Source organism: Protopterus annectens, chromosome 11.part0 (genome assembly GCF_019279795.1).
Source record: "Protopterus annectens isolate FY-2018-M chromosome 11.part0, PAN1.0, whole genome shotgun sequence".
Classification (NCBI taxonomy): Eukaryota; Metazoa; Chordata; order Ceratodontiformes; family Protopteridae; genus Protopterus; species Protopterus annectens.
Window position 1 is genome coordinate 815,627,239 of NC_056745.1, and position 22,749 is coordinate 815,649,987.

The 22,749-nt window shown below is 36.9% G+C and overlaps 1 protein-coding gene across 1 annotated transcript in view; it reads right to left on the bottom strand.

The window, feature by feature from the left end:
- Positions 1-22,749, bottom strand: part of LOC122815000 (phosphatidylinositol 4-phosphate 3-kinase C2 domain-containing subunit gamma-like) — a 188,379-nt gene that overhangs the window by 92,817 nt on the left and 72,813 nt on the right. The window contains exon 3 of the mRNA XM_044087255.1: positions 13,383-13,505. Coding sequence (XP_043943190.1) covers positions 13,383-13,505 — 123 coding nt within the window. The remainder of the gene's footprint in view (positions 1-13,382; positions 13,506-22,749) is intronic.

Sequence of the window (22,749 nt, forward strand, 5' to 3'; positions counted from 1 at the left end):
CTAGATGTTTTAGTTGATACTCTTCTAGCTTAGTACACCGGAACTAACAAGCCTAACTCTGCTAATATGTAGCACAGGCAGACCTACCAATTAGTTGACTTGGAGACCTGCCTCTTTCTAAGAAAGGGAAAGTTTGTTAGATCCTTTCAGTAACATGTTCCCTAGGAAACACCATCAGTATTGTTGTGGAATCAGCAGATACTATCCCTGAGTACTATCCAAACTAAGGCATCAGTGAAAATAGTAGATTACCAAACTCCAGGACTAATAATATGGTTTAGCATATAGCACTGCCTTTAATTTTCTAAATGCCTGTTCTGTGCAATCTGCCCACTTGTCAATTAGAGAGGGACATTTTTTTTGTCAGATCAGCTACAGGGCAAGCTATGGTAGCAATGTTATGGATCAATGTATGGTGGTAACTGGCTTAGCATAGAAAGGCCTTGATCTGTTTTTTTCTGGGTCATGTATAGCAGTTACACATCACTTCCACCTTTTCTACTTGTTGATTTAAATCCTTCTGCTTATTATGTTGTCCAAATAATGAGTGCCTGACATTCCTAACTTATATTTTACTAGGCTGGCCATCAGTTCAGTCTTAAATAAGTGTCAAGTGTGGCCAGAACCCGGTGATTTTCTCAGTAGTCTGAGAAGATCACCACATCTTTAGTGATGGTCATGCGGTATCAATAAGTGGTTTAAGGTCCCTGTACATTGTGTCCAGGATGTTGTTGGTACTCCATGAGGCCCAAATAGCATTGTTTTAGAGTTAAAGAGGCTATCAGTTGTGGAGAATGCTATTATGCTCTGCTAGTTTGATCATTTGAGGCACAGGATGAAAATCAAACTTGCAAATGCAGTTTGTCAACAGAGAGGAATTTTTGGTCATTGGATCATAATGACCGATTGGGAACATAGCTGAGTAGAATAGTAATTAGTGCTGGACAAGCAGATGGCTACTGGATAACTTTATAGGTGGTATGAAGCTGTGTATATCTTAGATGATGGGATAGTTCTAACCAATTTAGGTTTTTTTAGAGCTTTACAGTGGGAGATTCTGAAAGGAGAATGTACAGCAAATTTAGCCACTTTACTGTAGCATTGTTCAAGTTTTGATTTTGAGAAGACTGGAGGTTAGAAAGAATGAAAGTGACATGATGTAGTGAGGGGAAGAGGCATGTAGTGGCAACTTTACTTATCTTAAGAACAGACTTAAGACAACTAGTAAAGTAGTTAAGGAAACCATTAGGAAGCTCAAAACTGAATATGAATCTAAAATAACTACTACAACTAAAAATAAATACAAATCTCTTTTTAACTATGTCAGAAAGTTAAGAACTGTGCAGCGGTTAGCGTTGTCACCTGACAGCAAGAGGTTCTGTTCGATTCTTGGCTGGAGCACCTTCTGTGTGGAGTCTGCATGTCCTCCCCTCAGTTGAGTGACGTTAAAGACATGCAGGTAGGTGCGAGCGTGAATGGGTGTGCCTTCTTTGAAGGTTCGGTGTCAGGCTGGCACCTTGGCACCGTAAAAATCCACTGCCAGTCATTAGCGGACCGGAGTTCTGCTGTGGCGACCCCTAACCGGGAAAAGCCAAAAAACATTACTTTAGAAAGTTAAGAACTAACCCCAGCCATGTTTAGAGCTAGTCTACAATAAAACTGATTACTTTGACCCACAGGAATTAGCTAATATCTTAGCTGATAAAAGTCGTGCAAATTTTATTGTGTCCACACTTACCCTTATTACACGGTTCCATGGTATAGCTACTTATTTCATTACTATGGAAGAAGTCCTGACACCTCTCTCAAAAGCTAAGAAGACCTTATCCATAAGCCCAAATAACATACTGAGTTGCCTGATTATCAGTGTCAGATATGGCTTATATGAACCCCTATTTAACATCTTTAATCTAAGCTGCTCCACGCTCCACTGGTTATATTCATGAAGCCAGGAAAGCATCCACTGTAATGCTGTTGCACAAGGGTAGTCCAACAACAGACACTGGGTAACTAAAGACACATCATTCTCATTTGCCTCATTTGTAAACCATAGAATGTGTTGTCTGAGATCTCATCAACATGAACTTCGAAATACCTGTTAATCCTGAGACCTCCTTAATTTACTTTTGTAAAAGGAATGTCCTACCTCTTTAACTACATTAATTTCTTTAAAAAATGGACCAATAGACAAAGGTTTCATAGTACGTACAGCATATCTGAACCTGGTGAAGGACTTTGATGCTATTCTACATGCAGACATCATGGACAGACTTGTAACTCTGAATATAAGTTCTTATGTTGTGCAGTAAATAGTTAACTGGTTGTCAAACAGAACCCATATGGCAGAGATGCAGTTGCCCCTTCTGAAATAAAAAGTTACCATTGGTGTACCATAGGGCTAAGTGTTCAGCATTCTCTTATTTGACATATATTTCCCAAAGCTTTAACCCAACAGTCCTGGTCATTAGTTATTCAATTTTGCAGATGACAGTAAACTGTGACTTTTAATTTGATTTTTCACTAACTCACAATTGCTCCAACATAGGTTGGATCATTTTAACAATTAGGGCAAGGGCAATAACCTCAAATTAAATGTAAAATAATGTATTATAGTTAACTTTTGTAAACAAAACTTTTCCTATACCATATAAGTGGCACACCCCTCCAGTCAGCCACAGTCATAACAAATCAATGCACATCTGTTGATAATTTCTTACATTCTGACGATCATTTTACCACATTTGTTAGGAAAACCTTTATCTGGTTCATGTAATCGCCAACAGCATCTACTCCAGATGCAGGGAAGTTCTAATTCACATTTACTCATATCTCATATAATATCAGTTTTAGAATTTAGTTGTTAAACATAAAATTGACGTTGAACAACCCAAGAAATTCCTAATTGAAAGGAGCAGTGGACTTAAAAATCTTAGTTATCTGGACAGACTGGCAGCCCTCTCTCTACAGTCAGTTTGTTGAATACCCCTCCGTGAGGATTCGGGTCTACTCTTTGGTGCCAAAAATTGGGTCTATATTATAATCTCGAAGGTTTAAAACTTCGAAGGCCTAAAGATCGTACTTTAGTGATCGAAGTCCTAAACCATCGAATCCTAAAAAAATACTAAATAAAACAACAAAAAAAAAAAAATAGTGTGTAGGCAGGGGGGCAAGCCCTCCTGCACCCCCTATGTGGGGGACTTCGCCCCCTCCACTTAAATATACCAACTCCAAAAATGCACTACACTGAAGTAAATGGAAATCTCCCCTACAAAGATTTTCCATTTAAACATTCGATGTAGTGCGCTTTCGTTATTCTCGTGTCAACAATATTGTATTCGATATTGTCAGACTTTGAGATTTTAATATAGACCCTTAAAAATCCAACCTTTTTAAATCTTCTATTTTTTGCAAAACAAATGTTTCATCAAATACAAGGTTAAAGGAACTATAGCTTCATGAACTAATAAATAAAACACTTTGGGGTGATAGATTCATATCCCAACATATTCCCCACCTTTGGGCAAACTTCTGCTACAAGTCATGCTTGCCCTCCTGAGACTTAAGGGTACCTGTTCATATTAGGCTATTGGTTAGGGTTGTAATGGTCTGCAGACTGATTGACTAGTACTTATCTATGAACCTAGAACCTACGTACCTGTAACAGCATAGGTGTCCTTTACTCTACCTTGTCTCATTTTATAGCTTACTTCAGTTATTTTCTCTGTGACTTCAATAGGTCCCAACCATTTGCTAGGAACTTGTTCTTGGCAGTATGCACTAAGACAAGTACCAGGATCCCTCCTTTCAACTCATTTAGAAAAGCATGTGCATTATATAGCATCTGCTGTGCTTCCCATGCTCTCTCCATGAACTAAGAACATTACACTATTTAACCTTCTCTGCAGGGACATTAAAGTATACAATCCTGCTCTTAAAGGGGACATTTTCCTCTTTCCTTGTTTCTTTCAATATAGCAAGCAAGCTGTGAGATGTCTCCTACACTATTTAAGTAGAATGAACTCATTTGAGGTTTGGTGTAATTCCCTCACATAGAAAATGAAGCTGATGGTCTCAAATCTTTCCATCCTCTTCTGTAGCTTTACGCAATATGGACTTTATAGTTTTGTTAAAATGTTTAACTATTCCATCTAGCTGAGGTTGTTATGACAATGCTTCTGCATTGCTGCAGATATGAATGGGATATCTTGGCTGGTAAAAACTTATCAGCATATTCCTAGAAAATATTAGTATTGCTATAGTTTTGGCATTAATTATTTTTAAGGATACTACTTCAAGAAATATGGTTGCATAATCAGTGATTACATGTGTATTCTTTTGAATCTTACTGGAATTTACAGGTGGACCTATGATGTCAATTACTATTTGCTTGGACGTGACTTCTACTATAGTAAGGATATCAAAAGGTTCATGAAGTCTGAGTTAGGCTATAGTTTTTGACATGCTGGACAGGCGACACAAAAATAATATTCTACTTCCTTCATAATACCAAACCAAAAAAAATCTTGCTAGGTTCTGAAATGCTTTGGTAGTAACAGCTGGCTTAGAATTTGTACCTTTTTTGGCTTATTATATGTTCCTTTTCTTTGTTCACACTGTACAGCAAATCATTCAGTAGTTCAAATAAAGAATATGAAATAGGGTGTCCTGTTCAGTTGTTTCCACCTCTGTTTGCATTATGTTTTCCTTAGCCCTGCTCAGCACATCTATCTCCCTCTGGGTTTTCCTAAAATTAATGTGCCTTATCTGGAGATTTGCAGTTCACTATTTCATTCTTCAGGGTCTTAATGTGAATGGTAGATATAGCCAGTTCTTCCAGAATTACAGGTTTAGCTTCATCCCCTTTGTCTAACTCATTCACTAAAAAGGATCACACATGGATGGCACAGTGGTGCAGCAGTTAGCATTGCTGCCTCACAGCAAGAGGTTCTCTGGTTCAATTCTCAGCTGGGGTGCCTTCTGTGTGTTCAGTCTGCATGTTTTGCATTCTCGTGAGTTTTCTCTGGATATTCCAGTTTCCTTAAAAAGACATGGACCTGGAGCATTTTTCCCTGGGCCTCTGCTGAAGATAGGGCCTGTCCCAGTCAGACTTTCCAGATAAACAAATGTTAAATAAATAATTCTTCCATTTGGGGTACTGACTTTACTTTTTATCCAATTCAGTAATATTGTTAATTTGTTCTAGACATGCAGTTTCTCTTTGTTATCTCTTTTTCTCTCATTCTGGTGTAGCAGAGTAAAGCTTAAGACTTTTTTTTGCTTCCTGAGTCTCTACACATACTTTTTTATGGAACTAACTATCTTCCTATATCAGTTTCCATACTAGTTCCATTTTTACTTTTGAGCACTGGAGTGTTACCATTAGGTCTGTCCATTTGTTTTATCCAAATCAAAATTGTACTGCCTTTGGAAGCTTCTAGTTCCATAGCTTTGTTTTTTAGTGGGCCTTTATATCTCTAACACCACATCAGGTTGTACTTCCCTACCACATTTCCGACTGTTTTTTAAATTGGAGATCCCATCATGTGTTAGATTAGGCATTAAAGTACTAAGTGCAGTACTTTGACTTGAGTATTTGCATAACTTCTTGAGATAAAGGAGATTTTTTCTTGTCTCTGTGTACATACAATACCCTATTTTTAGGCTGCTAGTAATTTTGTGCTTAAACACATATTGTATATTTACTAGAGTAATCACACTAACAGATCCTGATGATACCAGTAATTCATTTACTTCTGTTTCAGCAATAAATGTAATAAGGCAGTTGACAGCACAGTGACAGAATGCAGATTCTATACTAATAAAACTTCAATATTGCTAGCAGCACTTGTGAAGTACCTTCTTAGAACTTTTAAGGCAAGCTACTTCAGATGACAATAATATGTTTGCTTATGAACTATGACACATGAAGAGTTGAGAACTTGTTAACTGCCCTTCATATAGGCATGTTTGTTTAAAGGCTCTAATTTCATTTAATAAACATTCTACTAAACCATATTTATATAATCATTTCATATTTTCTGCTGCCTGCATGGCATGCCACAACTCTCTCAAAATCAAATAAGAAGGAAACTAGTTAACTAAAGTTTAGATGTTATGGGCAGGGAGTATTTAGTCTTAACTAATGTTTTACTAACCACTTTCATAGTCATTAATAAAGATGGAATGTAAGATTGCTGGTTTCCTGGGATGCCCCCTGATAAGTTTCAAACTGGTCTGTATCCACTGAAAATGTGTATCAAATATTTGACTGAAAATATAATTTATAATCATAAGGAAATGGAACAACTTGTTACTGAAATACATTTCATAAATTCAAGAGCCATAATCTTCTTCATTTCCCATCCAACAAAGAGGAGAGGAGTTGGAGTTATAATGTACAAGTGTTTCTGGAGTAATTAAATAATGCAACTCATAAAGGTTTTGGAGAAGCAGACATTCACACAACAGAAACTCCAGTAAACTCATTTTCTTCCTTCAGTCCCCACACCCTAGCAGGTCCATAAATTCATCTTTTTCTGGAAAACTCCTCCTTTAAAGTCATGCAGACGTGAGGAGTTTTCATTTGTTTTTGCTTTTTCTTTCTTTTTTTTTAAATTCTATTCACAGATAGTGGTGACAAAAGAGGACAAAAATCTAGCAACTCTGCCCACTGATTGCAATGAACATGTTATAACTACGCGCCCTTCACTTCAGCATTTCTTCTTTCCCAGATCTTCATTTCCCCTTTTCCACTTATTTTGCTCTTTCTTATATATTCAGTGGTTTTGTACTGACCAGGCATGTTGGACTCTTATTCTACTTAGCCTTCACCCTTACAGAAATGAAACAATTTGCAATGACCACTCTGACATTAGTGCCTTTGTTTGAAAGTCTATGCCTTCACAATACCTCTATCTTTCCATTTCAACTGCCAAACTCAGTTAGTTATGAAATCATATCATGACTCTCTGTTATTTTTACTCCCTGATTTTGGAGAAAAAAATCCAAGACTTTTAACCAATTTTTGTACTTTCTGCCCTCTAGCTCCATAACCATCCTTGTTACTCGTCTTTATACCTACTCAAGCAGGTTAATTATCTGCATCTTTGAATGGTCTCCATATATGCGCACACTGCACCACTTGAGACTTAACACCATTGTGCTGAACTACAACATACTCTCCTCCATCCCCCTGGAATCAAATCACCTCATAACATATTGCTGCATTCTTCTATCCATGACCACAACCTTTTCACATAATTACTGATTACACCGATATCCAGTAACCAAACCAGATATTTTTCTCTGTATTAAGATTTATTACTACTCTCCAAATCAAGCACTCCAAATTGCCATCTCTTAGCCAAGCTAATCAATCTTTACAAATTTCTTTTCTTACATATCCTGTCCATCTACCACCTGTTGGCAGCATGTAATTTTCGCTGATTTCCACTTCCAATCTAATGTTATGATTTACTATTACACTTTCACATATAATTAGAAAGGTCAGCATTTAGCCACCATTACTACCATCAACCTTGTTAGTTAATAGGGCTAAGAATGGAAAAAAATATGCTGACAAGGGGCATGTGTGTGTGCGGGCATATGTGTATATCTATATCTGTATCTATATCTATATCTATATCTATATCTATATCTATATCTATATCTATATATGCAAATATATAATGTATCTTCAGAAGTACTTCTCTGTTGCTTAAATAAATTACAATACATTATGGCTAAACAGGCATAACTAGTAAATTAGCACATAGCTTTTTTCAGACATTAAGAAGAGCAGAGAAGGAACTGCACAGATAAAAGACATAGTTTGAATAATTGGTGTTTAGCATATTTGCCAAGTTTTTGGGTCCTTTTTCTATAATTGTCTATCAAATGCGATCAAACATTTTCTTAATAGTACAGGAGTATTTATTAATATTGTTCTAGCTACAGTAAAACTATGTAATAAATTAGGCATATCCAAACATAGAAACATATGAACAATACTAGACAAGCAATGATTAGGACCATGAGACAGATGTTTAGCCATACATACATTTAAGTAGTCACACTTAACAGCTCCTATCACCCTTTTCAAACATTTAATGTTTTCCTCCCAGATAAATCAGGCTATTCATGATAACATGTGTGTAAACTACTGTGTACCCATCCAACCATCAAGGCCTGTCTTAAAGGTAGCAAAATTAATGCTTTGACCATTAATGATAACTTATTCCATAGTTTGGAAATATATTGCCTTACAAGACTATTGCTTCAAAGAGACTCATTTATTCATTCATTCATTTGTTTAGATTTAGGCATCTAGTGCAGGTGTTTCTAGAGTCACTATTTTTTTGAAGAAATAGAAGGTCAAATAGGATGGTTACTGAGTATAATGAGAGAGTTGTGTATTCTATCAGGATAGATGTAAGATTTAAGACCTTTAATTTATTAATTAATTATTTATTTACCTAGGTACTTATTGGTTAGAAATCTTTATGGCCTTTCTACTAAAGCAACCTACTTGGCTTTATACATTCCAAAGGAGGCTCTGCATTTGATGCATGGTTTAATAAGGGAAGAGTACAGTAATAGGAAGACTTCTTTGGAACTTGAGTTTATTCTCTTCTAAAATAATTAGACCACTTAGAAGGACTTTGTAACTATGGTGGAAGCATGATTACAAAACTAGAAAGAGTTGTCCAAATAGGACTCTTATACCTTCCTGTCTGAAGAGGAGTACCATTTATAGTATATGTGGTGGGAGCTGCTTTTGTGGAATGCCATTGCACTGCACTTTTTTGCATTTTACTTGAGACTGTTTTGTGCACAGCAGTTATGCTCATATTTCCAGCCTTGCTGGAGCTGTTCAGCATCAATGGATGAGACAAAACAGAGTACAGTTTGCAATTATCAGCAAAACCGATCAACTGCACTTCTGGATTATTGGTGTGGATGTCTGCAAAATAAATGTCAACAGGAGGAGGCCCATCACTGACCTTGTGTACCGCACTAGTTACAAGTTCTCAAGAGAACCTGGCTTTCTCAAAACCAAACTGATTAGGATCTAGATCCATTAAATTACCTGTGTCTGCATATATGAGTTATGTTATATGTCCCATGGATTTTCATATAGGACTGGTGAGGCTGATAGGCCTACAATGCTAGCTATTTTCCAGGCATTAGGCACAAACATTGCACATGGCTGAGGCTGAAAAGTATAAGTAGACATTCAGATTGTACATACTTGGTAATGATGAGACAAAAGCCTGGCATGCTGTCTGGTTCCATGCAATTATGACTTTTAGTATTTCATAGGAATTTTAACACTTGTTCCAAGGGGATTTCAGGGGAAGCTAAATTTTCAGGGAAATGTAGGACAGCAATTTGGGTAGGTGGGGTACAAGTTAGCATTAAATTTGTCTGTTAATTTATTACTTATATTCTTGGGATTAGAATATATCATATCACTATACAAGAGGTTAGTGCACTTTTGGATATTATTCCTTAATTTCCACACTTAAGTGAAGAAAGAGTTGCAGTTTCCTTTGATATCAGTAGTGATATTAAGCTTGTACTCGGATTTACATTTTCTAATACTACTCTTAAGGTCCTTCCTAGCATGTTTCAGTGTACCCTGGGATAAGGGGATTAAGACATCTTACAATTTTTCATCATTTTCCACCATTGTCATTGTCTGTCTATATGGGAATTCCACCACATAGGTTTATTCCTAAACTTACCATTATATTTAGGGCAGACAGGTGATTATTTCTCTATACAGCTGTTGTGCTGTTGGCAAAAGAAAAAATGAATGTGGCACCCTTGCCAGCTGGGTTAATTTGCAGGGCATTGTGGGGAATTTCATGTAGGTCTTCTATAAACTCCAGTTGATTTCCCTTGTGAAGCCCCTAAAGATGATTTAATTTGATGCAGGGATGGTACCATTAGGCCTTATAGATAAATGACTGAGTTGTGGTCAGATTTAACAAAGGAAGAGGATATGTAAGACTGAGTGTGGTCAGGGTCTAGGTTGGTAACTATGTCATTGATATTAGATCCTCTAGTTGATGGTTTGCTCCAATGCATCAGCATTAACAAAGTCCAGGAAACACTGGGTATATCCATTTTTAGAGGTATAGGTGTGTTAGTTAGTGTAGCACAATAGAAATCCCCCAGTAAAAAGGTATTTGGTTTGATATTTAACTACTCAATGATGTTAAGGGAATTTCTATGATCTTTAAGGGGCATTGATGGGAATCTCTAGCAAACATGCATGTAATAGTTGGATTTGTTAATGGTGGTTTCCAGGACTCCTAAGTTAAGATCATGGGTAATGTAGCATGAATAGTTGCCCAAGGACCTGAAGGAATGATAGGCACTAAACCCTGGTATAGAGGGAGTGCTGTGACTGCATTGAAACAATGTCTCAGTAATTACACAAATATGAATGTCTTCAAGTTGCAGGAGGCCCTCACGTTCAGGCATCTTTCTATGCAGACTCTGAGCATTAAGTAGCACCATCTTTATGTTATCCAAATTAGAGTTTGAGTTTGCTATGTAAGAATGTTTAATAGGGGACTCTGCCTAAAAAAATGAACTATGTGGTTAGCAAAACCCTTAGCCAGTATGCAGAGGCATTTATATTACAAGTGTAAGTAATCTGTGTCAAAACAGGCAGTCTTATCTACTTTCTTATCCCAGTCTGATACATACTGAATCCCGTTAGAATGATGCCAACTATTTAGCCAATTATTAAAGTCAATTACCTTGTCTTGCCATCTAGGCATCATTCTAGGTGAAGGTGAGACACAACTCAAAACTATTGTTTTCCTGCATCTAACACAAGCATAGCAAGTTCTTTCATGTCTCTCCACATGTCCATTTGGGTTCAGCACCTCACATAATTGACGTGAGCATCCATTAAGTTGTAATCATATTTGTCTGCTATAAGGGCTATTATGACCCTTGTGACATCATGGATCCTGGCACCAGACAAAGAAGTTATACTCATCCCGTTCTCATTCATTCAGGCAAGTGTGGAATCTCCATGTGTAACTATAGTCACATGCAGCTAAGGGATTTCCCCTTGTGAAAGCAGACTCAGTGGGCCTTTGACTTTGGTCTGCTTTCCATGTGAAGTTTGAGTTAAATGTGTGAATCTGCAGTAAGTATATATGGATAAGGATTAAGAGATGGCTTGTGTATTGGAGGCTGAGAACTTTTAAAATGTGTTCTAAGTAGTTCCGACATTTTTTTCTTAACAAGCTCAGCATAAGTCATGAGCCTCATGATGGAGATATGATGCTTACCAAATGTGGGCTGATGTGAGACATTTTCCTACATGTTTCTTACTTATACATTGCAGGTTGTGCTGTCAGTTATCCCATCTATTCATGAGAATTTAGTTTCCCTGAAATGACACTGGAATAGGTTTAGAATTCTAGAAAGGCTAAAATTAATACTGTCAAGTCTTTACATAAAATGTTCACTTCAGCCTATCCACAGGGTGTGTCTCTTGATTCGTAGAAGACTGCTGCTGCTACTCAGTGTGGTCCATTTACAGACCTTATATTCAAAGCCATAGAATGTATTATAGCAGAACTCGTGTGCACATATAGGCAACTTAACTGGTCTAGAACCCAGTCAGTTTGGTTTTGTGAAGGCCATGTCCTTTCTGCTGAACATAATAAGCTCTCTGAAAGGGTTGCTGAGGCTGTGGACAGCAATCACTCAGTTCTTGATCTGGCCAAGGCTTTTGACACTAACTCAGTGATGGAATTGTTTAAAAAATATTAAAACTTAATGCAAGCTACTATTTGTCCACTGGATTCTATATTGAATATCTGACAATTCCAGGTTATTAAAGTTGCTGGTTACCCTCTCTAAATGAAAAAATTGTGGCTGGTGGATTACTGCAGAAAGAAGGGCTGGGATGTCTCTTGTTTGTCATTTATTTTGCGAGCATCCAATCCAATATCCTAGAAGTGTTGTTTAACAAGTTTGCTGATAACTGCAAGCCTGGCACTGTTATCTAGTCATACACTGACAAGAAACAGCTCCAGCATGGACTGGAATATGTACACACCCAGTGTACTGAAAATAGTCACAGGTTAAATTCATAAAAGTGATGTTCCACCTAATATATTTTAAAGGGTACTCTTCATCAGACAGACATGGTCATAAGAGATCTAGATACTTATGTGAACAAGTGTCTCTCATTCAATCATCATGTTCCACCATAGTGAGGAAATCCTTCTAAATGGTCAACTTAATTTCCAAATAAATGTCTTCAAGATCCATGGAAGTCATCTTGCCACTGTACCCTTCTCTTACCACAACCATCATTGAATACAGTGCCACCTTTGGTATGTAAAAACTGAAGCATATTGCTCAGAAAGAAAGGCTTCAAAAATACCTTACCAAAAAAAAAAAAAAAAATTCAAATGTCTTAAATTTTTTAGCTTTTTTGATGGATTAGCATGACTCACTATAGTCAATAGTGGTCAGTCAGTAGGCTGCTCTGAGGTAATCTATGCATTGCTTTTCAAGCTATGAAAGACCCACCCCTATTTGACCTTCTCTTTATTTGCAAAACCAGTGGCTCTACAAGTACCCACACGAGAAACCTAACTCTACATCAACAAGTAAACAAGACTCACTGGAGATACAGGTTCTCAACTCAATGTATTTCCAGTCTACGGAATAAGATGCCACTACAAGTCAAAGTACTAGTTTAACGCCCTTTAGGGCTAGTCTTCAAGACTGGATTGGTAGAAATAAACTTAAACCAGGATTGTCATGCACAGCCCTGCTCAAGCTTGGGAGGTAGGCACTATGAAGTGTTTGAAAAGGGAGGTGTGAAAGTTTAAGTGTCTTCTTCAATGTGTATATGGCTAGGCATTTTATGGTTCTCATGACAGCTTGCCTAGTTTTGTTCTAATGTTTCTATGCAACCACATTCATTTTCAGTCATTGCATTTTTTTCTAATGTACAACTTAAATGCAGTTGTTTTAAGACACCTATTTAGAAGAAGAGGTTTTTCTGAGCTCAAAAGGATACACTTGTTATTCTAGCTTGGTGGGTGTTTATACTGAAGTACAGCTTTTTTCCACTTGTTCTGAAGCTGGAGCCATCATTTGCTCATGTCAGACTTTAAAACAACATGCATGTAAAAGATGCAATAAACATCACACTGAAGTAAAATGGTCAACAAATTTGAGTGGGTGAAAGAGCTACCAGTTATCCCCCTTCTGGAAGCATGAATTGGTGTGCAGATTAAAAGAAAAAACACTTGCAAATTTATTTTAAACATATCATTTTGAAAAGTGTTAAAGGTTTAAAAGTAATGAGGTACACAGAGCATAATAATACTTACCAATAGTATTCCCAGTGGTACTGAGTGCATTTGTGTAATGGCTTCTTTAATTTGTTCATTTTCAACAGATGATAGCAACTCACAGATTGCTTTCACGTCTTCTATTAAGGTGTCCACTTCATCCTGTTAACATTTAGGAAAAAATTACATTTGCAATTTTTCATTGCTTTATTTCTCTTAGTTGAATGATATTGCCTGTATTTTATAATGATGGGCTAGAACAATTTAGAAATTCTGAAAACCACATTTGATCAACACCATCTTTTGTCATAGTAACAGTTACATATTCATAGGCTGTTACTAGGCTAATGACCACTAGGGCCCTTACAAGCCTAGAAATGCAACCCAAAACATTTGAGTCCAGAGTATCATGGGCATCTATACGGGGGGGGGGGCATATTAGTAGGGAGGTAACTGAGGATTTGTAAGGGGTGTGTTAGAATAGTACTTTTCTTATTGATAATGTCTGTCCATGGGGGCCATACTGAGGCTAAATTTACAATTTCCCATCCAGCTGTCAAGGTTTTCTTTGAATATGGTTAGGGATGCTCTCTAGATCTAGTGTTTCTAGTGCTGTTTGTTTTGTACATGTGCAACAGATCTATCAGGGCTGGGTCTATGAAAATCCTGTAAGCCAGGCAAAGATACTCTCTCAGCAGCATGTAGGAGAATGAATACAGAGACAGAGCATTTATGCAGTCAGTGTTGGACAGGCTATTCATGACCTGAATTCTCCTTGTGAGAAACCTTTGGAGGTCCTCCAACTATTGCATGTGTCAGGGTACATACTTGACAAAGAGTGCATTGTATTCAATGACAGGTCTGATAAGGACCTAGTAAAGTGGCACTATAGCTTCCTTGGACCTGAATGACATACACTTAAATATAAGTTGGTCAGCATAGAATGATTGTTCTTATTATCATAGCTATGTGTTGTTTAAAGGCCAGATTGCTGTCTACAAATGTTTCCAGATCATTTACTACTGGGTGCCACTCAAACAGGCAGGGGTTGACAGATTCCCAAAGAGTATTATAATATACGTTTTGGCATTGAGCTTTAGGACATTGGTTTGGCATCAGGCATTTGTCTGTGCTAAACCCACTTGCAAGATGTTGGTCTCTTTGGGGGAATCTATAATAGTTCCCTGTTTACAGTCATCAATGAACTTGTTGAGCCAGAGACCTTGAACATTAGCCTTGGCTTCCAAGAAGTAGACACCAAACAGGAGTGGGCCCAGCATGGAGTCCTGGAGTATCCCCCTGCTGATCAGTCTCTTGGTGGAGGTGGTCTTACTGATTCTGACCTTTTGGGTCCTGTCAGTAAGTTAGTCAGCAATCCAGTGAGTTAAGTAAGGATTTAAGCCTAACTCAAAGAGCTTATCAACAAATGTCTGAGAGGGGTATTATACTGAATGCCTTAGCCAAGTCAACATAAACAGTATGCACTGTTTTAGCCTCATCCATTCCCTTGGAGACCCTCTCAGAGAAGTCTACCATGTTAAGTAGGTGTGCCCTTCCCTTAACAAAGCTAAATTGGGATGGGTCTACTGTCTGTAGGATTACAATGTCCTTGTTTATCATTTTCATAATAACTTGTTTCGTGGCTTTGCATATTATACTTGTTAGACTGATGGGTCTGTACTTCTCTGGGTCAGTTGATGGTCCACTGTTGTGGAAAGGAATGACTGTCATGGTTCTCCATTCACTTGAAATGTAACCTGTTTCAAGGCTGTACTTGAAGAGTGCCTCAAGTGGTCTTGATAGGTCATGTTTAGGCTGTTGAGAAGGCAACCAGAGATGTTGTCAAGACCCATGGAGGTGGTGTTCTCTTTAGAGAGTGCTGCAAATATCTTGTCCCTGCTGATAACTGGTGGAAGTATATTGGAGAGGATTTCACCTGTTGGAACTGGGTGGGAGGTGGAATGGAGGGTGAAGTTTGAGTTGACTTTATTAGCCAATAGATTTGCTATATCACCCTGATCAGTGGAGGTGGTATCATTCACCACCAGTTCACCAGTTTGCCTTTGAATAGTTCTTAACTTTTACTGGTTTAGCTGAATTTTCCAGGGTGATTTTTATTTGACACATGACACTTTTGTGATCCATCCTCACTAATGAGGAAGTGACACGAGGGTGGGGGAGCAATGCTCTCCAATGTTGGTGAGTACCAGATCTAGTATGTTTGATACTGTGATTGAAGTGTACACAATCTGCTCCAGTTTGTTTGTGTTAATCAAATCCAGGAAGGGTTGTGCCTGTCAGTAGAAGCACAGCTGGTTTAACCAGCACCATGGGTCGGTACTATGAACCAGTGCCCCCAGCAATGGAAGTGATTGGCTTATTACAGTTACATCTATGACCCCCCCCCAGCTCTTTCCATTGAAGATCAAAAATAAATAAAAAAATAAAAATGAAACATAGACATTCCTTCTACTGGCCCGCCAAGCCGGTTGCTAAATGCATGACACTATATTTACAAATAATCTTCACAAATCCACCCCTCTAGCAAACCTGGTTCAATATGCTGATGACTACACCTTAATGTGCTCTGCCCCCACCCTCCAACAACTTCAAATCAAGACCCACAAAACCTTTACATCTATTGAAACCTGGCTAACAAACTCCCAGCTAATACTAAATCCTAAAAAGATCCAACTTATGCTCTTTCATCCTTCCAAAGTAGCAGCACCTACTCTGCCATTCTGTATTTCTGCATTAGATAATACCTCTATCTCCCCCATCACACAAACCAAACTACTAGGGTTCATTATTGACAATAATATGTAATTTGACAAACACATATCTCATACAATAACCAGAATCAACAAAAAACTAAGTATTCTTTACAGATGTAAAATCTTCCTAACCAGCAACAGTAAAGTTACCCAAGTTTATACCCATCTTCTCTTGACCTTACTGTATGCTTCTCCAGTCCTAATTAATCTAAACAAGAGTGATTTAACCAAGCTATTAGTATGCTACAAAAAAATAGCAAAATTCGTCACAAACTCCTCTTACCTCACCCACCACTGTCAGGTCCTTAAACAGATTTCCTGGCTTGAACTCCCTAACACCTTAGCTCTAAATCAACTTCTTCTAGCTCACCAAATACTGCACCAACATGACAAAACTCCAGCATTACAAGACCTGATCATCCTCTACTCCAATAACTGAGAACTTAGATCCACTAACAAGGCACTAATCGCAATCTCCAAAAGCCATTACAGCTCTGGTGACTCCCTGTATTCTAGCAACATTGCCAAGAGTTGGAACTTCCTACCACTACAAATCAGGGTGCAACTTAATAAAACCATCTTCAAAAAACAGCTTATTTCCCACCTAAACAACTCCTGGACATGCCACTGCCTAGCACCTGGCTGACATATTCTAACCCCTTTCCCCTACCTACTATCCAAATCTTTAAAACTCCCACAGATGCACTATATATTATCACACATTACTTACCCAACTCACTGCCGCCTAATCCCCCCCATCTATACCCACTAACTCCCACAGACTAAGTTGAAAAGCTTTCCCTTAAGATGTCAATGCACCTCATATGAACTTGTCTATATTCTCCTCCTTTTATAGTTTTCCTTTCTTGTCTTATCTTCAGCACATCTTCAAGATTATCTTTACTAAACATACTGTATGAACAACCATCATATGTTACTACCTGCTATACTTTTAATTGTATGTCTAAACCATTATGCTTATGTAAATATCTTATGCAATCATATGTTATTGTCTGCTATATTTTTATAACTAAATGTGTAAATATCTTATGTATAATATGTTAGCAATTGTTCTAGAGCTTTTCTCCCTGGGCCTCCACTGAAAACGGACAGCTCTGTGCAGTTGGACCTTCCCGGTAAACACATGTAAAATAAAATAAAATAAATAAATGACATGCTCCCCTCCCACCTGCCCTAGCAGTTCAGGTCCCATTTCTGTGCCTGCCCCCAACTTTCATTCAACAGCAGAAAAATAAACAAAAAAAAATACTTTCTTCTTTTAAACTGAAGCATACAGTTTATATCCTGCCAGCACGGAGCACTACAGCACTCATGTTTCAGCTAAAAACAAAATTTCTTCTTTTTTTAAACTGTAGCAAACTGTTTGCTACAGATATAGCAAACAGTTGCTACAATTTAAATCCTACCAGCATGCTGCACTCAAGTTTTAGTTCAAAAATAGTTTTTCTTTTGCTTTTAAAAGGTAACAAAATGCTTTCTACAGTGTAAGCAGTTGCTACAGCTTGCAGCACACGCAGGGGGTGTTTCAGTGCAAAGATGGTACTGGCTTTTAAAAGCTGGCATTGCATTATAGAGAAATCAGGAGCAGCTGATCACGCCTCCCAGCAACACTTTGCACCCAGGGCAGTTGACCCTCTTATCCCACCCTCGTTACGTTACTGCCTGTGAGTGTGAGGCAGTGAATGTTTCCCAGTCTATAATGTGGTAGTTTAAATCACCCATGAATAGGGTGCTTGATTGGATGGTTGGGCACCTTTAGTAGATTTTAACAAGGATCACAAGACTCTGGGGCATAGATGTTGACCTGTAGCTAGCCATGATATGGTGAGGTATCTTATCTATGGTGACTTGCACGTGGATGAAGTCCATGATATCTAAAGTGGTTAAAGTGAATGACATTAGTCATAGTATTTCTTGAAACTATTACATTACAGTTAGCCTTTCATATGAGCTCTGTGTTTACATAAGAAACATATAAACTATCATGACAGTGATAATGCTGTTCAGAAAGTTGAGTAACAGACTATGACTTTTTATTTCCTCTTTTTATTTTAGGGGCCCTGTCATATTATATGTACCTTGAAAACTTTACCATTATTACTGTAGGTTAGCACTCAACTGTTTAGCATATTAAAGAACTAAAGGGAATGTTTAACCTAGTTATCCTTTTCAGACATCACTATGTGAAAAACTATAGACAGAAAGATACATGGATGAATAGATAAAGTATTTGGTAGACAGAAATGAGTACATATGATGGGTGAATGCAAATGCAAAACTAAAATGTTTCATCATCTTAGTCTTGATGGAACGGCATTTTATTTAAGGAAGTTCATTGAATAAGCTATTTTTTGGAAGCTGATAAGCAATTTACACAGATAAAATTGTACATCAAAAATATGAATGACACCAGGAATGTAGTTTTGCCCAGGAATATTTTTAAAGAAAATCTATTACAAAGAATGAGAAAGAAATAACAGAAAGATATTTCCTCAGTGTGTTGGTATATGTCGCTTAGGTTGCAGTGGAACATTTACATTTACTACATCATATTATACAATGACTGGTCATTAATATTCAAAAATGAGCATGCTGATTGGCCAGCCCAACCAGCATGTCCATTGTAAATCCAAAAATATACCAACAAGGAAAAGGTCCAGTTGCCCGGACATTTTCCCATATATCTCATCATTTTTTAACTTTGCTTTTTCTTTTTAAACCAAAAAAGAAAACAGAAGACCTGAAATGAATGAAGGGGGTGGCACAGACAAAAATAAGAGGCTAATCAGGTACGTTCTGCAAAACTAAAGAAACTTATCTGATTATCCTTTTATTTTCTCTGTCCTGGCTCTCCCAAAAGTAAAAAGTCTCTCCGTTTCTTTCTTTTCTTCTCAATAAATTTAAAAAAAAGCAACAGAGATCTCTCTTTCTCCATTGCTACCTTTGCACAGCACAGACATACTCTGTAAGTGTGGGAACACAAGTCCAATACGCATGCGCAGTACATCAAAAAAAGCCCCAGGATACCAGAAAAACACAGAAAGGCAGCACGGAGGCATTATACAAAGATATTATTTAAGAAAAGTAAGTATTTTTTTTCTTAAATAATATCATTGTATAATAGCAATAACCCACAGCTGGTTGTGGGCAATGCTGGATTTACCCAAAGTTGGCTTTGTTGCTTCACCCTTGTGACCAAACCACACCAACCATGTGTAAACCCAGCATTACCCACACCCAACCGTGGGTTATTTCTTAAATGTTAGATGACTACAGCAGACAATATATACAGCAATGACATAAATCAAAGAAAAAGTTATAAATGCATTTTCAGGAAGATTTTTTTTACAAGTTAAATAATTTCCTGACATGTAGAGCCTAACACTGCTAGGCAGGTAACATCTTATTTTTTTTCCTCCTTTTCCAGCTCTGACCATTCAGCCCATCTGCTACATTATGGACTCCTACATTTTCCACCCTCCTGTTATGCTCTCCATAAGAAGCACTTGTATTTCACTATCTACAACTGCCGCATTTGCTTTCTCTTCATTAATGACTACTTGTATTTTAATCATTTCTGCTATCTGTATATATCAGACATGCATCCCTGGCCTTGTGTTGTCTCCATGTCCATTGATTTAGTCATTTAGTTATAGCATCTTCATGCAAGTATGTATATACTGCAGGTAATAATAAAAAGCTAGAAACTTTCTCACAGGAAGGAGCAAAAAAGAAAAAACAAATGCCTCCACTTATCTGCTACCATCACTTCTCTATACCTCTCCTATTTTTCTGATCTCCAGGCAACTCACCAAAAAAAAAAAAAAAAAGCAAACTTCACAGCTAACGAACCACATTTTCCATTACTGTACAGCCCTTAAACACTTCATCTTCTTTGAACTACCCAACTACCTCTCTACTCTCATTAATCCTAGCATAATCTACAAAGAAGAGAAATTCCCAGATTTAAAAGACATCATTTAGCACCATTCTCCATCAAGAGCCATTCATATTTTATCTATTATCCTTCTATGATTTTTATTGCAGTTGGAAATATATCCTTTATAGCAGACTAGCTCACCTCTTGTAAACTTAGATCATCTTATTCGTTTAATCATTGATTCTCCTTAAATATATTTATATATGGATTTCTGAATTAATTATGATAATTGTACATCAAACCTTCACTCTAATTTCATAGCTTTCCCCTTAAAATATTACATCTTAGTTAGCATCCCCTATTAAATTATCCTGATTTGTGCTGTACTACTATGCAAAATGAATTATTATCTTTAAAGTTCATTTTTGTCATCCGCAGACATAGGCTGTTTAAGGTATGATAGCCCTTATGGAGTCCTGCTGACTACAGAATACTAGGCATCTGACTTTCTAAGCATTCTAATAAATTGAAGAACAACCCTCTCAGTTACTTGGTTATTTACTGTTGTGTCAAACAATACTGAAGTATAGAAACAATAATTATTTTTATTGCATTCACACCATCGGTTGTCAACATTGTGTTTTCCTATAATGCATTAATAAACAAATATGTGGCATTACTCAGTTTTAAAACCATTATGATATTCAAGATTATCAACCTTAAAATATATATATATATATATATATATGTGTATATATATATATATATATATATATATATATATATATATATATATACATATATATATTTGTGTGTGTGTGTGTGTGTGTGTGTGTGTATGGGAGCCCTTCATTTGTTCGAACTTTAAAATGTTCGAAACTCATACGGCTGCCACCATATGAGCGAATGTTTGAAAGGCCAACAAATGATAGCAGAGATCCCACTACAGTACGGGACTGGGAGATTCCCATTTCCTACACTGTAGTGCGATCTCGGAGTCAGAATATTTAAGTAGCAGGGGGTGCAGGGGGGCTTGCACCCCTGCATAACACAGTTTTACTGTGTTTACAGGTAGGTAAATGGTGCTATTTCAGGATGTCGATCTTTCGGAATGTCAATCATATGGTGTCGGCCATATGAAAGTCGGCATTCTAAACGGTCGACATTCTGAAGTAGACCCATATATATATATATATATATATATATATATATATATATATATATATATAGTTCAGTATATAAAAATTAATGGCTGCTAAATACTACTGAAATCACTATTTCACATTAAATAGACATAACATTTGATTATTTTAAATATGCTTTGTGACCTGTATTTGAAATTTTTTTTTTCTTTTTTTCAAGCTTAATGTTTATAATGTATCAATAATGTATATATATATATATATATATATATATATATATATATATATATATATATACGGGTCTACTTTGAAATCGCAAAATGTCAAAATATCAAAGACCATAAGACTGAGACCAAAATGATGAAACTGCAATAACCTGACTTTTCCCAGTTAGCAAAACATCAAATTCCAAAATACTGTAAACCACAAAGCAAACCTAAACTTTCTGCCATGCATCACAAAATAGACACAAACAAATACAAATTAAATCAATACCAACTACTCTACCTTTAAGCAGGGTAAGCACCCCTGCACCCCCCCCCCATGTGGGGTGCTGTGCCTCCCCCTCCCCTACATTTAATATACCAACGCTGAGATCTCACTACATTGTGAAACAGGGTAAACTACGATTCCACATGTAATATTCATTACTTACCACTTCAACACAATCTCCTGCCTCACTATAAATAAAAATGGCAAATGTCCTGAAACAGTTATTCTGTCTCTAACGTACCTAAATGTTATAAGAAACAAAATAACCAACTAAACTGCTACGACGAAGCTTTTATTTTTATCCTTTGTACTGACAAATCTGATGTTTGTACTGAAAATGTCCCACTTTGGCCGTTTGAAAAGGTGGCAACCCTAACTATAAACCATCAAAGACTTCAACTTGCCAGCAAAAAAAAAAGAAAAAGTACAACTTTACCTCTGCAAACACAAACTGCTCAATAACCATTACTTCTTTTTTAGTTTACAGACAAAACTAATGACATCTCCACTGACACCAGGAACGTGCAACTTAAACTGCGCTATGTTCTTTTAACATCTGTTAGTGTTACACAAATATTAAAGTGACAGAGCAGAATTCCACCACTTACCTATGCACCTTTACTATACATTTCAGTATTCTGGGACTCGGTATATTACACTTTCAGGATTCTGAGCTTCCAAGTTAATCGTCTTGGTCTTCTGGTCTTCCGTATGTTACACTTTCGTGATTTCAAAGTAGACCCACATAGATAAATAAATAGATAGACAGATAGACAGATAGATAAATAGATAGATAGATAGATAGATAGATAGATAGATAGATAGATAGATAGATAGATAGATAGATAAAATTATAATGTATTAAATTAAGCAATGAAATGTGATCAGCTCCTATTTCATTAATAAACTCAAAATAGCTTTGAAAACTCTCCATTCAACCCACACTCATTATTTTATTCCTAATATTCTGCCTCCTAATTTTTGAGAAAATATTCCATATAGTATTCCCGTAATATCTACTTTTGTAGACTGAAATAATTTTTAGGGATATGATTTTCTTCATGGGGTGACTTCAGGAATTTGAGTATCAGGTACTT